Source organism: Equus caballus, chromosome 4, assembly GCF_041296265.1.
Source record: "Equus caballus isolate H_3958 breed thoroughbred chromosome 4, TB-T2T, whole genome shotgun sequence".
In the NCBI taxonomy this organism is placed as follows: domain Eukaryota; kingdom Metazoa; phylum Chordata; class Mammalia; order Perissodactyla; family Equidae; genus Equus; species Equus caballus.
The window spans coordinates 3,479,981-3,496,291 of NC_091687.1; the positions used below are offsets into that span (position 1 = coordinate 3,479,981).

The 16,311-nt window shown below is 44.0% G+C and overlaps 1 protein-coding gene across 10 annotated transcripts in view; it reads left to right on the forward strand.

Moving 5' to 3' along the window:
* Positions 1-16,311, forward strand: part of GSAP (gamma-secretase activating protein) — a 79,641-nt gene that overhangs the window by 46,837 nt on the left and 16,493 nt on the right. For 9 of the 10 annotated variants that reach the window (XR_011438075.1, XR_011438074.1, XM_023638830.2 and 6 more), the window contains 3 exons: positions 1,734-1,787; positions 14,668-14,796; positions 15,654-15,712. Coding sequence is in view for 8 of the 10 variants with exons in the window: in XM_023638830.2 (XP_023494598.2) it covers positions 1,734-1,787; positions 14,668-14,796; positions 15,654-15,712 (242 nt within the window). In the remaining 2 variants the exon portion in view is untranslated. The remainder of the gene's footprint in view (positions 1-1,733; positions 1,788-14,667; positions 14,797-15,653; positions 15,713-16,311) is intronic. The other variant, XM_023638825.2, reaches the window with a different exon arrangement.

The following is a 16,311-nucleotide window of genomic DNA, read 5'->3' on the forward strand; positions in this document are numbered from 1 at the left end:
TTTTCTGTAAGAACCCTTGGGAATAGACACGCCGCCTCTGTGGTCAGGTGGCAGGAAGTTTGCAGGTTCAACCACCTGAGTCAGGAAATGACTCAGCCTGCTCCCTCAGCACCCGGGGCTCTGGGTGTCCCCCCCCCCCCGCCCCCCTCCTCGACCCCGCTCCGTGTGCTGTGCCCGGAGGTGGAAGCAGGACGTCTAGTTCCCAGGGTCGTGTGGAAAGGTGGGGTGTCATGTGAGTGTATCCTCCTGACAGGCCCCTCTTTACGGGTGCATTTCTCATGACCCTGGGCAGGCGAGCTGTTGAGGCCACACAGAGAGACATCAGGAAGTCCTACACGGCGTACAATGACAGAAACCCAGAGCCATAACCATCCTGGCCTGAGTGATCTCGGGGCCTGCCGTGTGGCTTTCAAGTTCTTGCGGTTGGCGTAGGTTACCTGAAACGTCTCGTCTGATCCTGAATTTCTAGGAGTCTGTGCTTATCTTTAGCCATGACGGAAGTCCTTTACTTTTCCTTTCTCTACTCTGTAAATGCTCTCAATACTACACCTCTAATAAACACTTGCCACAATAGAAAACATGAGTTTCACACTTCTGTACGGCAGCAGGTTAGTTCTGTAAATAACTGAACTGGATTTCCTAAGATACTAGAAAATACAGTGCTCTTACACGTTGATAATCCTGAATTATGCTATGCATACAATTAGCTGGTTTTACCTTTCTTAAGAGGCTCTTCATCGCCTAAAGCTGTGGTGAGATTTTCCTGCTGCTTTGAAGTGTTTCTGTTTCTGAGCGTGGTGATAAGTGACACACACAGTAGCTTCTGATCACAGGCTTTTTACTGTCATGGGAGAGCTCAGTTGCTTGAATGTTCTAGGAATTTATTTCTCCATTGCTGCAATGCCCCTTTTCAGAGAAATATTGTGTATCAGTAAAATCCAGGTTATTTAAGTTCTAAACAAATAGCAGATGTTATTTCTACGTGACGACTTCTAAACTACTTTCTCATATATAACTTGCTTTTTTAAGAAAGCGAATTATGAGTTGGGAGGCTAATATACATAACTAACGTAGACACACACTTTAAAAATAACAGTGAATGAAAGGTAATTTTGGAAGTTTATGCTTTTATTTAAATTTCTGTTTTAATGCTCACTAGTTGGCAGACTCTTCTAATTTGGACTTCCTGATAGGAATTGCACGTTTGCCATGGTGATCGTGCTGCCTCCCCTCTTTACGGGGATCTGTTCTCTCCGAAACTATGGCGGAGGATGAGGTACAGACAAGTTTTCCACTAGAGTCATGCAAGAATCTCATCAATCTTGGCTCCTTCTAGGGAGGCAGGGCCAACTATGATATGTTTAAGGGAAGGGGAAGAAGAAGGAAGGAGTACAAAAAATGGAACATATCCCCCTTATTAATACCCTTGATCCTGCAAGTGGAAATGTGTAAACGATACTCTGTTTGTTCTGTGTTGCTGCATAATCGCCCCTCCTTTTCTTTAGAGACACTGTCAACTATTGTAATCGTAACTTCAAAGAGTATTTCCCTTCCCGAGGTAAGAGATAGGCTGTGTTCACTGTTATTTGTAAACCCCAAGGTTTATTTAAAGTAGAGGTTAGCAGACTGGAAGCTGCCCTCAGCTTCTGTGGGCGCAGAAGACACTTCCTAGAGGCTTGAGCCTGTGGTAGTTGATAAGTTGAGCAGTTGTGTGTATGTTTTTCCCACCATAGGAAATTCCCGGAATAACCCTTGTGACGGAAGAGATCGCACTGCCTCTGATGAGGGTGAGTCCCTTACAGTGAGAGACAAAGGCACAGACACGCGTGGCTTCCTTGCTGGCCTCCGCGCTCGCCTGGAGTCAAACCTCGGCTGCCCCGAATACTGTGGTGGTTCCAAAGGGATTGTAAACTGTCAGGGTGAATGGGGGTAAGGGGGTGTGGTCGGTTCTCTAGAAAATCCTTCCTAAGTGGCTGAGTAGACACCACGGATGATATTACGGCCATTCTTAGGAATGCTCTTTGAAGAGGAGAGTTTTCTGAAGATGGAGAATTACAGGACTCGACGTAAACCTTATAGAACTAGTACTTTCTGCTGCTCCTCAAACCAGTCCATACTGGAAGAGTTCTTGTAAGGTGTCTGCAGAGGCCCGGGAAGCTGTTTTTTGCTTCATTAGAGCTGTCACCCGCTCAAAGCTCACCCACGCACACACACACATGGAATCTTGAAACTGGGACGGACCCGGGCTGGGATTGTCTGATTTCCTTGAGGTTCTGAGAGCAGCTTTTCTGTCTCTAGGGGGGTGACCCGCAGGTGCTCTGTGCGGTGGCAGGCGAGCCCGCCCCCCTCCCTATTGTCTGCTGAGCGGGCTCTGAGCATCTTCCTGCAGCTTCCCAGAGACCCTGAGGACAATGGGGAGGGGGAGAGGGGAGCGAGAGGAAGAGAGTGTCTGCAGTTGCACACGGGAGTGTTTTAGCACGTTCCCTTGAAGCCCTTTGCTGTTGGTGGCCTTGCTGCCCGGTGACCAAGGACTGGCGTGCTCTGGGAAATGTCAGCTCCTGGCAGCAGCGGCTCGGTGTGCTGTGGCTTTTATTTACATCTGCTTCTTTGGATCCAAGAGGGGCAGGCCAGGCCTGGGCAGAGGGGGACAGCCGTGGGCATTTGAGGTCACGGTCAAGCACAGGGATGGGGGTGAGAGAGGCCGATGGGAGCAGGGTTAGCGGTTCTGGGTTTGGTCGTCAGGAGGGTGCTTTGAGGAGGCAGCACAGCGATGTTTCTAGGCAGCAGCGTGAGGCCACTGTGAAGCTGTACAGAGGTGGGAAGATGAAGGGAAAAGAAAGCTTTCATCAACGGTTTCAAAGGTTCTTATTAAGAGCCTCCATGCTTTCATGTTAGTGTTTCCGCTTCTACCACTCATCCTGCCAAACCCACAGTGTGTTTCAGGGACCAACAACAAACTGGTGAAGAAAACTTTAAAGAGAAAGCAGTGTCACCCACAATTCTACAGTTCCTGTCCACATCACTGTCTGTTCCCCCATTTCCTCTCAGTGTTTGTCGTAGGTGTACGCATTTGCCTAGCAGTAACGGCCATGTAGAGGTGTTAATAAAGATTACAATTATAATGTATCATAACCATTTTTCACCATTGCTACATACACTTCAGACTTATGGTTTCTGATGCGGGCTCAGTGAGTCAAGGAATCGAAAGAAAGATTCCTTGGACTCTCAAGTTCTGGCAGTAGTGCTCTTTTATTCAGAGGATAGCATGGAATAGCATGGGGACAGGACCCATGGGCAGTGAAGAGCTGCAGTGTGTTGAGGGTCAGAGCTAAATCTATCAGGCATAGGTATGTGAGTTATTTCTTTACAAGACAAAGGAAAGATCATGAAAAAAAATCATTAAAATGGTATCAGTGCAGGTGGGGTCTGGTTATATATAGGGTGATCCTATAACTTCAGATAAGAATCAGATGGGATTAAGTCAGGACACCCTATGTCCCCCACCGCCCTCCCCCGGCTCCCCCCAGGATGATATAGGTCAGTACGGAGGGCAGGACGCCTTGGGCTTCTTCCTGGGGCAGCCTCGATCCTCATCAGTTTCTAATGACCCCATAGGATTCTACTGAGTTGCTGTAACTTAATTTACTTAATCATTCTTCTGTCTGGGGACATTTGGTTTGTCCCCAGCTCTCATTTAAAAAAAAAAATTGCTATTACAAATAATGTTGCAGCAAATATTTTTATACAGACAGCTTTCTCTGGATTTATTCCCCTAAGGTTGAGTGCCCAGGAGTGTTACTGGGTGAAAGGCTATGACAGTATTTATAGCCTTTGATTCTTATTGCCAAACTGATATTCAGAAAAAGTTGTGATAAGGGATGTTTCAAAGGATTTATGAGTTTATCAGTTTTACTGTAACCTTATCAACATCATGCATTTTCATTTAAAAAATTAAGTGTAAAAGAGTGAAGGAAAGGTCCCCTTGAACTTGTTACCCTTGACTTATTCCAGGAATCCAGTTTGCCTTTGCTGAGGAACAAAGTAGCCTATTTTTGCACAGTCTGGTTTGTTTTTTTTTCTGTTTGTGTGGAAGTGCGTGTAAAGCGCTGTTTTTTTATGTTGTGTGTGTTTTTTCCTACTCTGACATTCACTCTGCCTTCTCTCCCCTTTTTTCTCCTCTCCCCTCATTCTTTTCAGCATTCTGCCCTGCAGACAGTGCTTTGCCAGTTAACCATCCCCAAACACACTTGGGAGCTCTCTGGCGACCCCACCCGTACCCGTATGCCACTAGGGAGGGTTGCCTCGGGCAGATGTGAGCCGCAGATCTCGTCTGGGGCCTCTCCACAAGACACGACTCTCAGGGACGGCAGGGGCACGCTGCTGGGCTCAGGAGAAGGTGGCGCTGGATGTGGGTTGCCCCACACCCCTCACCCCAGTCCCTCAGCTGGGAGACTATAATCAGTACCTTCCGTTCACAGGACACCTGGCCCTGATAACCTCTCCTTTGTTTCCCCACCTCTGCTTGCATGACACCCCTCCCTGTGAGCTGCTGCCTTTGACCTACTCTTCTCCCCCAAGTCCCCGCTTAATTATATTGTGACGGACCTGGTTGCAGTGGCACATGCCACCCTCTGCGCCTCCCTCTCCAGCCCCACTTATGTGAGGGTTCTTGTCCTGCCTACCTGAGAGGAGCTGGTGCTGAGCACCTGTGCCCTGAATCACGAGTTACCTTTTGTGTGCTCTTGCTGCCAGACTTGGCACGAGGTGCAAGGGAGCCCCGTTACTCTGACCACACTTGCTTCCACTCTCCTTGGCAGAGGAGAGCCGATAAGGAGCCGAAATAGAAGTAGATATGCTCTTTCCTCCGGCGCTCTCTGCCGAGAATTGTGGCATGAGGTGGAGCACTTGACAAATGTTTAATATGTGAACATGTTAGGATGTATAAACCAGTTAAAGTAGAAGATTGTCACCTGAAAGACAAAAGGCTTCCTCACTTTATAAAATGGTTTCCAGAAGAATTTTTAAAACTTAGACAAGTATATGGAAACAAGATCCCTGCCTTAAAAAGAATGTCATCAAGAATGACCTTCCTAAGAATGTTTTTATCCCTTCTTAAAACATGGTTTTCTCCAGGAAAGGGGCAACTTTTTAAAAGGTTCAAAATTACCCTTGATTTTATAGTTGGAAGAGAAACTGTTAAAACTGTCCACCCACAGGAAACATGTAAGGATTAAAAAAATAGAAACAATAACTTACTTGAATATAAAGATAAAAGTTGAATGAACATGCCACAAATGGTGAAATGGAGTTTTTTTTTATCCAAGTATTTTTTAAGCTAGATATCTTCAGTTTCATTTTATAAAATAAGGAAGCCTTTTATTTAGTTGTTTAAGTATGCTTCTTTACTTAAAAAAGTGTTTAAAACATACTGTTTTAATTGGGCAGAGCATGAGTATAATTAATTGCTTAGTGAAACATGGCAGACACCTTTTTCCTTGACCCCCCCCCCATGCAGACAACCACCATCACTTAAATAAAAGGTTAACGACGCAGAGTATCAACACAATCACAGTGTAATAGCTTACAATTTTTAAAAATTAGAGTTGTTGCCTTGACAACAATGTAGCATTACCAGAAATGTCAGTGGGTTATGTGGGAAATATTAATTGATTTTCCAAAGTTCAGTTTGTATAATGATATGGTGATTTAACTAGACTTGTATATTCGGTCTTCATCCATGGTTCCTGGTACAGGGCTCCTAAAATCCAGGTAATTTCCTAAGTGATAAGAGCTATAGGGACATCTTTTGTTCTAATATTTCGTGTTTGTTCCCAGTTCCTGAAATAGCTCCAGAGTACAAAGGTGAAAAGAATGTCTTTTGTTATTTATAAAACGCCCCTTTCAACCACACCAGAGTTTATGTTAATGAGGTGACTTCTGGAAAGCACCTCAGGACTGGGGGCTGGTTGCCAGGAGAACCAACCGCGTGATTGGAGGGCTGGAACTTTCTGCCCCCTCCCCTGCCAGGGGGCAGTGGCTGGCGATTGAGTTCAGTCACCAATGGCCAATGATTTGATCAATCCTGCCTCTGTGATGGAGGCTCCTTAGAGAACCCTAACTGAAGGGGTTTGGAGAGCTTCTGGGCTGGATGATCCCGTGGAGGTTCAGGGAGGGCAGTGGCCCTGGAGAGGGCGCGGAATCTCGAGCCCCTTCCCCCGTGTTCTGCCCTATGCATCTCTTCCCTCTGGTTGTTCCTGAGTTGCATCCTTTTATGGTAATCCAGTATACAGTAAGTAAACTGTTTTCCAGATTTCTATGAGCCACTCTAGCAAATTATTGAGCTCAAGGAGGGGATCCTGGGGACCTCCGATTTATAGGCGGTCAGTCAGAAGCACAGGTGACAACCCCGACTTGTGATTGGCATTTGACAATGAGGGCAGTCTTGTTGAACTGAGCCTTTAACCTGTGGGATCTGACACTCTCTCCAGGACTGAGTTGAATTGTAGGACACCCAGCTGGTGTTGGAGATTTGACGGATATGGGGGAAAAAAACCGTACACATTTGGTGACCAGAAGTGGAGTATTCTGTGAGTAAACTCACAAGATAACAACAGTTTTTCCAATATAACGTATTTTCTGGGACAGTGAGTTTTGGCAAGTTCAGTTAGTATTGTAAAACAAAATCTTATGATGCTACAGAGAAAGATGAGTTAGACACAGAGCAGTAGGCTGGGTGAATTCATTCCTGTCGCATCTGTAGGGATGCGGTGTCTTCAGTTTACCGCCCAGATGGTGGATGTGAGGAGGCGACCCAGGAGCATGGATGCTTGCTTTTGTTTCTCTCCTACCAGCCACTAGGCTGTGCTGCTCCTCTTTGTTGTCTTGGTTGGAGACATAATGTGTAATTCTTAAGGCAGGGAAGAGGGAAATATCTTAGACTCGCTTTCTCAGGGTTATGCTGATTGTGAGATGAAAGCGTTTAGAGCCATATTTAGTGATTACATTTTTTAAAAATCCAGCCCATTAAAAAAAATTTATTTTAAAAAATTTATTACAGAATCATCTTCAATAGTTTGAAATTAGAAACCATTTATATAGGGAAATGAGTAAATTATGGCATGTTCATACAATGAAATAGTATATAACCGTTTCAAACGATACTTGCTTTGCATGATGGCACAGGACTGTAAGAATGACGGTGCAAGCTAAAACCGTGTACAGTGATTTTAACCAATGGGAAAAACTGCGATTTGTTCTATGACCTTTATTTTTTTTTTACTTTTTTATTTTTTTGAGGAAGATGAGCCCTAAGCTAACATCTGCTGCCAATCCTCCTCTTTTTGCTGAGGAAGACTGACCCTGAGCTAACATCCGTGCCCATCTTCCTCTGCTTTATATGTGCGACCCCTGCCACAGCATGGCTTGATAAGTGGTGCCATGTCCGCACCCAGGATCCAAACCTGCGAACCCCGGGCCACCGAAGCGGAAGGTGCACACTTAACCGCTGTGCCACCGGGCCAGCCACTGTCCTAGGACCTTTAGAAATTTTTGTCAGACACTTAAAAATTCTTTCACTGTCAGTTATAGATGTTTAGTGAAATGAAAAAAATAGTGAAACTAGTATTTATTTAGTACATTGTAATTTGAAACATTAAGAATCAGTGTTTCATTTCTTTGTAAAAAGCTTATCAAGAGTCATTTGAACAGGGCCTGCCTTCTTCATCAGTCATAGAGCATATGACACGCAGTAGCATCTTCCATGCAGTGGCACACTGTCATACGCCTTTCTAAGTTGGGATCAGCTCCCAACATTTTATCCTTCTTGCTTTCAATGTCATCAAATGCCATCTCTGAGAATTCCTTTAATGTGAAGCTTTTCGCCAGCATCTCTTCTTCTGGGACATCTTCATCCTTTTCATCACAACCGTTAAAAAATCCAGCCCATTAAAAATGGCTAAGAGAACTACCCAGCTGGGCAAGGGAGAGAGATTTTTTACTAGATGTTGAGAAGAAGGAGGAAGTCCGTTTATAAAGAGGAGAACTTGCACTTGCAACAAGCAGTCCCCTTAGCAGGAAGCCTGCAGAGTCCCCGTCACTGGTCCTCTGGATGGATGGACCTGTTTAGAGCATCTTGGCTTGTACGGTGCCCTGCTGGCTTTATGGACACATCGACGTTTCTGTTTTCTTCTGCCTGCCAGAGGTAGTGGGCCACTGAGTCTGTCTGGGTTTCAAGTAAAAGCTGGTACTGTATCCACTGAAGAGCCAAATTGGATGGAGGCTTTAGCTCTGCTGGTTGAGCGCTGGCCCAGAGAGTAAAGGTTCGCTCTGCCTGGCTGCCTCTCCTGTAAGAAGATGCTGTGTAATCAGCAGGGGGATGACCAAAGCCAGAAGGCCTTTCACAAATGAAAGGCAGATGGTTTTCCTGGCAGCAATTTACAGATGAGCCAGCACCACAGGACTTTTTTTTTTTCAAATCAACCGGCAATCCAAACCATAAATGAGAAACAGTCCCTTCATGTAACCCTTCACTCCTTTTGTTCAATTAATAGTGTGATGAGCTGCGTTTGGTAATTATTTCACGTCATGCTACAGAGACAAAAAGAGATGATTTCTCAAGAAGAGACTTGGAATAGTTTTCCTTCTTTCAAAGTCAAAATTTAAAACTCCCCGTTGTGCAGGAAAATCCTTCTGGATCATTCCTTGAGGATGTGATGGCTTCTTATACCAGAGTCTCCCAGAAGTAGTTAAATTCATGGGTATTTTTCTTATAAAGCATTTTTGTGCATTTTAAAGCTTTATGAGCTCCTTTTAAGTTGCTGGCGATGCACTTGTTGGGCCGCTGTGTCATGGCTGTTGTCCTGAGGAATACAGGGCTGAGTGCTCCAAATACAGGGCTTAGTACTCCTAATACAAGGCTTAGTACTCTGAATACAGGGCTTAGCACTTCTAATACAGGGCTTAGTACTCTGAATACAGGGCTTAGTACCCTGAATACAGGGCTTAGTACTCCAAGTACAGCGCTTAGCACTCCTAATACAGGGCTTAGTACCCTGAATACAGGGCTTAGCACTCTGAATACAGGGCTTAGTACTCCTAATAACAGGGTTTAGTACACTGAATACAGGGCTTAGTACTCCAAATACAGGGCTTAGTACTCCTAATACAGGGCTTAGCATTCTGAATACAGGGCTTAGTACTCCTAATACAGGGCTTAGTACTCTGAATACAGGGCTTAGTACTCCAAATACAGGGCTGGGCACTCCTAATACAGGGCTTAGCATTTTGAATACAGGGCTTAGTACTCCTAATACAGGGCTTAGCACTCTGAATACAGGGCTTAGTACTCCTAATACAGGGTTTAGTACTCTGAATACAGGGCTTAGTACTCCAAATTCAGAGCTTAGTACTCACTGTGTCCATCAGTGCCAGCTGACCGATGGGAGTGGTTTTCTGTGCCCCCAGCTTGGCTGTTGGGATGTGATGTGCAGCTTCCTCTCCACCCCCCACCCCCGTACTGTATTACAGCAGCTAACATTTTATCTCGGAGCTTCCTTTATCCTCTGGGTGAATGAGCATGCTGGTGTTAACCTGGTGTTTGAGATCCTTCACAGATGGGCCCGTTCCTCCTCTTCAAGCCTGTCTCCTATTATTTAACAGCACGATCACAAGTCTTCAGACGGCTGGTTCTTCGTCAGCCTTTCAACCAGAGGCGCAGACTGAGGGAGAGGTTTGAGGGTGGGAGGGAGACTGGATTCCCGGACCTGCTCAAGCAGTCGTCTCAGCCCTGGCTGAGCGTGAGCATGACGAGGGTCATCCAGGGAACTTCTGAAACTCAGCAGGAGCAGGTCCCACCCCAACGAGTTAGAATTCCAGGCGATGGTCCCCCGGTGGTTGCTGAGGTTGGGAGTCCCACCCTGGAGGCGGATACCTTGTCTTCCCCAGTGCCTCCCGTCTAAACCCGGAATCCACATTCTGGTCTCTCAGCCTTCGCTCACTCCCGAACAGCCCCACATGGAACGTCCTCTCCTTTCCTTCACTTACTCAGATCCATTTTCATCCTCTGGGTCTTATCTATGTCCCAGGCCTCCAAACAGACCTTCAGTTTACAGGGATCTCCGTGAATTTTCGTAACTTAAAAAATTCATCACTTATCCAGTGGATACCACGCAGTGACACAAGCCGCCGTTTTCCCTGTACTTTCTTAATATCTCCGTTATTACATCCAGCTCAGTGACCTCCTTGAAAGACCTCCCTGTTGATAGTAAAATATTTCTGGGACTTTGGGCTCACAGTGTTTCTTATTTAAATGTAAGTTGTTGCTGGTATTTTTTTTTTTTTAAGCCTAGATCCTTTTCCTTCTATCTCAGTGGTTTTTAACTATTTATGGCCAGGGATTCCGTTGACAATCTGGTGCAAGCTAGTAGAAAGGATTAATGAAACGAAGACCTGGTTCTTTGAGAAGATAAACAAAATGGACAAACCCCCCAGCCAGACTTACAAATCTGGTGCCAGCTGTAGACCTTGTCCCCAGGAGAGTGCTCAGCTCGTACAAACAGGCGCTCCGTTTTACAGACAGGCAGTCGGTTCACACACCCCCTGCAGCCCACCCACGGGCTTGTTCTGTCTTTATTCTCAGCTGAGAAAAGGGTGTGGAAGGGATTTTTTTTTAACGGGGGAGCGAGGAGAGGAAGGTGGTTTGGGAGACAGCTTTTCTTAGGAGCCGCAGCGTGGGTGTGGGAGGGGGTCTTCTGACAGGAGGCTGGCATGTGGCTTGAGGGGACAAGGCCCTCTGACAGGTACAAGGGCACCAGCCATCCTCCCTCCTGTGATTTGTCGTGGGCAAGGCCCGGTGGACCACACAGTGGGACTCCTGGGGCAAAGCAGGCGGAGCTAGTGGCTTCGTTGGCCACTAGATGTCACCACAACATCAATTCGTTTTCTGGCTTTTGGCACCCGTGCGCCTGAACCCAGAGGTAGGGTAGCAGGAGGGCTGTAGAGACTTCCTCTCAGGGACTCCATCCTGCCAAGCGTCGGCGGGATTTGCTTTCATGATTACCGTCTTTTCAATACAAGGAAGAGCAAAGGGTGGATACAGGTACATTCATGATAAATAATCGGAAATGGAAAGAAAAGTGAGCGAGGTCGGTCAAGTGGGACTCCAGGGTTCCTATTTCCCCTGGAAATGACAGTTTTCTTTTGGAAATAGTTGTTCCTGTCTCTGTGAGAAGGGATATTGGCTGGGTGGGTCTGGCAGGCTTCTGGAACAGCAAGTTAATATCGTGTGGCTCACTTTGCTGGTATGCTGAAATCCATTTTGGACCAGTTGTGACTTTCCTTTCACTAAGAATTGGGATAATGTGTGAGTTGTTTAACCTAACAGCATCTTTCTTGACGGAAGCATATTTTATTGAAGTTCTCTTTTTTTCTTACAGAACAGTCAAATCTGTTACCATGATGGACATTAGCTTGCTTTGTTTTATGGCCACGGATTGCCCCCCTGGCCCCAGTCAAATCTTTTATAATTGCGTATATTTTGGCAAGAAAATATGTGTCATCAATCTCTCTTCACTGATTTAAGGACATAATTTGTGTCAGTATATCCTTCAACATTAAAAAAATTATTGCATTTTATTTAAAAATGAGTATAACGGATACATTCTTTTAAAATTTTTATTGAAGAGTAATTGACGTACAATATCCTATTAGTTTCAGGTGTGCATCACAGGTTGATACTTCACATATATTACGAAATGATCACCACGATAAATCTAATTACCATCTGTCACCATATGAAGTTATTACAATATTATTAACTATGTTTTCTATGCTGTTCATTACATCCCCCAAGACTTATTTATTTTATAACTGGAAGTTTTTACCTCTTAATTCCCATCGCCTCTTTCACTCACTGCCCCCCCCCCCCAACCACTCCCCTCTCTGGTATCCACTTGTTTGTTTCCTGTACCTATGAGTCTGTTTCTGTTTTGTTTTGTATGTTCCTTTGTTTTGTTTTTCAGATTGCACATAAAAATGAAATCATCTGGTATTTGTCTTTCTCTGACTTATTTCACTTAGTGTAATGCCCTTGACGTCCATCCATGTTGTTGAAAATGGCAAGATTTCATTCTTTTTTATGGCTGAATAATATTCCATTGTATAATACCATCTCTTCTCTATCTATTCATCTGTTGATGGAGACTTCCCTATCTTGGCTACTGTAAATAATGCTGCAGTGAGCACGAAGGTGCATGTATCTTTTCAAGTTAGTGTTTTTGTTTTCTTCAGATAAATACCCAGAAGTGGAATTACTGTATATTTTTTATTTTTTGAAGGATCTCCATACTGTTTTCCGTAGTGGCTGCACTGGTTTACGTTCCCACCAACAGTGTACGAGGGTTCCTTTTCTCCACATCCTCACCAACACTTATTTTTTGTCCTTTTGATAATTGCCATTCTGACAGGTGTGACGTGATATTTCATTGTGGTTTTGATTTGCACTTCCCTGATGATTAGTGATGTTGAGCATCTTTTCGTGTGCCTGTTGGCCATCTGTATGTCTCCTTTGGGAAAATGTCTGTTCACATCCTCTGCTCACTTTTTAATTGGGTTGTTTGTTTTTTTGATATTAAGTTGTGTAAGTTTTTAATATATTTTGGATATTAACCCTTATTGGATGTATGATTTGCAAATATCTTCTTCCATTCCATAGGTTGCCTTTTTGTTTTGTTGATGGTTTCTCTTGCTGTGCAAAAGCTTTTTAGTTTGATGTAGTTGCATTTGTTTATTTTTGCTTTTGTTGCCCTTGCCTGAGGAGACCGGTCTAAAAAAATATTACTGCCTGATGTCAAAGAGCTGACTGCCTATGTTTTCTTCTAGGACTTTTATGGTTTCAGGTCTTACATTCAAGTCTTTGATCCATTTTGAATTTATTTTTGGACATGGTGTAAGAAAGTGGTCCAGATTCATTCTTTTGCCTGTAGCTGCCAAGTTTTCCCAACACCTTTTGTTGAAGAGACTGTCTTTTCCCCAGTGTATGTTTTCCCCTCCTTTGTCATAGATTAATTGACCATATACGTGTGGGTTTACTTCTGGGCTCTCTATTCTGTTCCAGTGATCTATGTGTCTGTTTTTATGACAGTACCGTACTGTTTTCATTACTCTAGCTTTGTAGTATAGTTTGAAATCAGGGATTGTGATACCTCCAGTTTTGTTCTTTGTTCTCAAGATTGCTTTGGCTATTCAACGTCTTTTCTGGTTCCATGCAAATTCAGGATTTTTTGCTCTAGCTGTGTGAAAAATGCCATTGGTATTTTGATAGCGATTGGATTGAATCTGTAGTTTGCTTTGGTTAGTATGGACATTTTAATAATATTAATTCTTCTAATCCATGAGGACAAAATATCTTTCCATTTATTTGGGTCATCTTCAACTTTTTTTCATCAATGTCTGATAGTTTTCAGAGTACAGGTCTTTTCACCTCCTTGGTTAAATTTATTCCTGGATATTTTATTCTTTTTGATGCCATTGTAAATGAGATTGTTTTCTCAATTTCTCTTTCTGATAGCTTGTTATTAGTGTACAGAAATGCATCTGATTTCTGTATGTTAATTTTGTGTCCTGCCACTTTACTGAGTTCATTTATTCCTTCTAATGGTTTGCTGGTGGCGTCTTTAGGGTTTTCTGTACTTAGTATCATGTCGTCTGCAAATAGTGATAATTTTACTTCTTCTTTTCCAATTTGGACGCCTGTTATTTATTTCTCTTGTCTAATTGCTGTGCCTAGGGCTTCAAATACTATGTCGAATAAAAGTGGTGAGAATGGGCATCCTTGTCTTATTCCTGATCTTAGAGAAAAATCTTTCATCTTTTTCACCATTGAGTATGATGCTAGCTGTGGGCTTGTCATTCATGGCCTTTATTATGTTGAGGTACTTTCCTTCTATCCCCCCTTTGTTGAGAGTTTTTATCATAAATGGATGTTGAAGTTTGTCAGATGTTTTTTCTGCATCTCTTGAGATGATCACATGAGTTTTAATGGATACGCTTTTGCTTTAGGCTAGTACAATGATATCAATACATCAAAGACCTAGATAGAATGCCAACAAATTCTGTGATGGAGTGTTTGACAACTGAACGTGAAACTAGTTGACTTCACGTTTCTGATTCCTAGGTTTGGAAAAAAAATCCCTTGGAAGTAAATAGGCTTAGTGGGAAAGTAAGCCTATTTCGTGTGCTCCAAATCTTATGAACGTTCTCTGACTCAACATGGTGTTGTTGACATAGCTAAGTCAGGAGAACATGGGTCTCTGGGGAGGAAGTGGCTTGATGTGTTTCATATAAGCTTTCCCACTCAGCCTTAACCCAGGGGAGCTAACCAGCCTTAACCCAGTCGTACCAGTTTTGGGAAGGGAGCAGTGGCTCTCTGTGTGTAAAAGGGGTAGAAAAGGAAGTGGGGAAGGCAAGACTCTTTAAGTCTCTCTATTTTAGAATTCCTATTGGGATGGGAATGCCATTTTTCGTGGGAAGTGTTCTCTCACAAATGCTGCCACGCGCGAGCTGAGGAGTAAGGTGCACCCAGCTTTGCAGCAAGGCTTGCGTGGGCCTTGCTGGGTAGTTAGGGCCACAGGACCTGCTTCTCAAGCTCGTGGATGTTCTTGTCTCCTACAGGTGCACAGCTTTAAGGGCTACTGGGAAAAACTGCACTCCAACCTGGAATATGTTAAGTACTCTGAGCCACACTCGCACTATAGCAACAGCGTGGTCAGGAGAGAGTGGCACAGCCTGATCTCAGAGGAGGTAGGTGTGAGTTCCTGAGGACAAAACAAGAAGCAAAAGGGTATGTGTCAGATCCGGGGGATGCCTTAAGTCCTGGGCTGGCTGATGTTTGCAACACTCTCCCCGGCTGCCAGGCATTGTGACATTGTTGCTGCTGATCTCCCAACAGGCAGGATGAGGTGCTTCTCTGATCTCTGTTCTCTTGAGGAGGAAACTCAAGTGCAAAGAGGTTAAGGGATGCACACAACGTGTTCATAGTAGAAGTAGGATTAACTTCCGGGTCTCAGATGTGTTCTTGGAGCGTTACTCGTTTAGTCAAAAATTGAGTTAACACAATCTAAGTGTTCCCAGATTAGAGGTTGCTGGGGGTTAGGGATGGTGGGAAGAAGAGTGGGTGTGACTGACTATAAAGGGGGAACACAGGGAGATCGCTGGGGTGATGGAACGGTTCTGTATCTTGATTGTGGTGGTGCCTTGTGGTACATGAATCTACGCATGTGATAAAATGACACAGAACGATACACTCATTGTACCGAGGTCAGTTTCCTGATTTTGATACAGAGCTATAGTCATTTCTATAAGGTGTAAACACTGGGGGTGACTGGGTGAACAGAGTATGAGATCTCTGTGTAGCATTGTTGTATATAGCTGTAGTTTTGCTGTGTATAATATATAGTTGACTTGCAACTTCCTGTAAATCTATAATAGTTTCAGGATAAAACGTTTTTTTAAAACAATTATTTAAGACTCTAAGTGTTCTGATTACCTGGAAAGTATATTTCTTTTTCCCGAAGCTCTGGGGCATTATGTCCTTGATGTGAAAAATATCACCCACAAAACCTTCACCTTACACACCTCTGACATGTTCTCGCTCCTAGAAAACAGGGAAAAGGAGGTCCATGGCGTATGTGAGGAATATTCTTGATAATGCAATAAAGTAAGTAGAATTAAGGATTATCGTATCTGTAAGATGATTATCTTTGCAGTCACTTTTTTTTTTGCTGTCTTTCACGGAAGTAGCTTACTTTTGCTGTGCATCCTCAGCAAAATGAGTCTGTCAGCTTAATGCGTGCAGCCGCCCGGGCGCTGTTCTGGCATTTCTATGTTCAACTTTATAGACTTGCCTCCCGGGGATGGATGATTTAAAAGGGATAAGTGGTACAGAAAGCTCTTATTAATTGAGCGCTTTATGGGGTGCAGACAATAGATTGACTTAAACAAGTGTGGTTGGGCTGGTGAGCTTGCTCTTATTTTGAAAGCGTTGTTTTCTGAACAGATGAGTCATCCCAGTGCTGCAAGGAGAGGCCCTGTTCCAACCCCAGTTCTATTTTCTGTTCCCATTATTTCCAAAAACTAAGAGCTGCAATTGTTCTAAATTATGGTCATTGCACCAAAGGGTTTTGAGATTTTATAATTGCCTAATGTGGCTTTTGCCAAGTTGCTTCAAGTTTTTGAGGTGTTTGGCAGTCTGAGAACGGTTTCTGCAGTGGTCTTATGGGTTTTAGAAGAAGATATCTTTGTATGGTATTGTGGCTT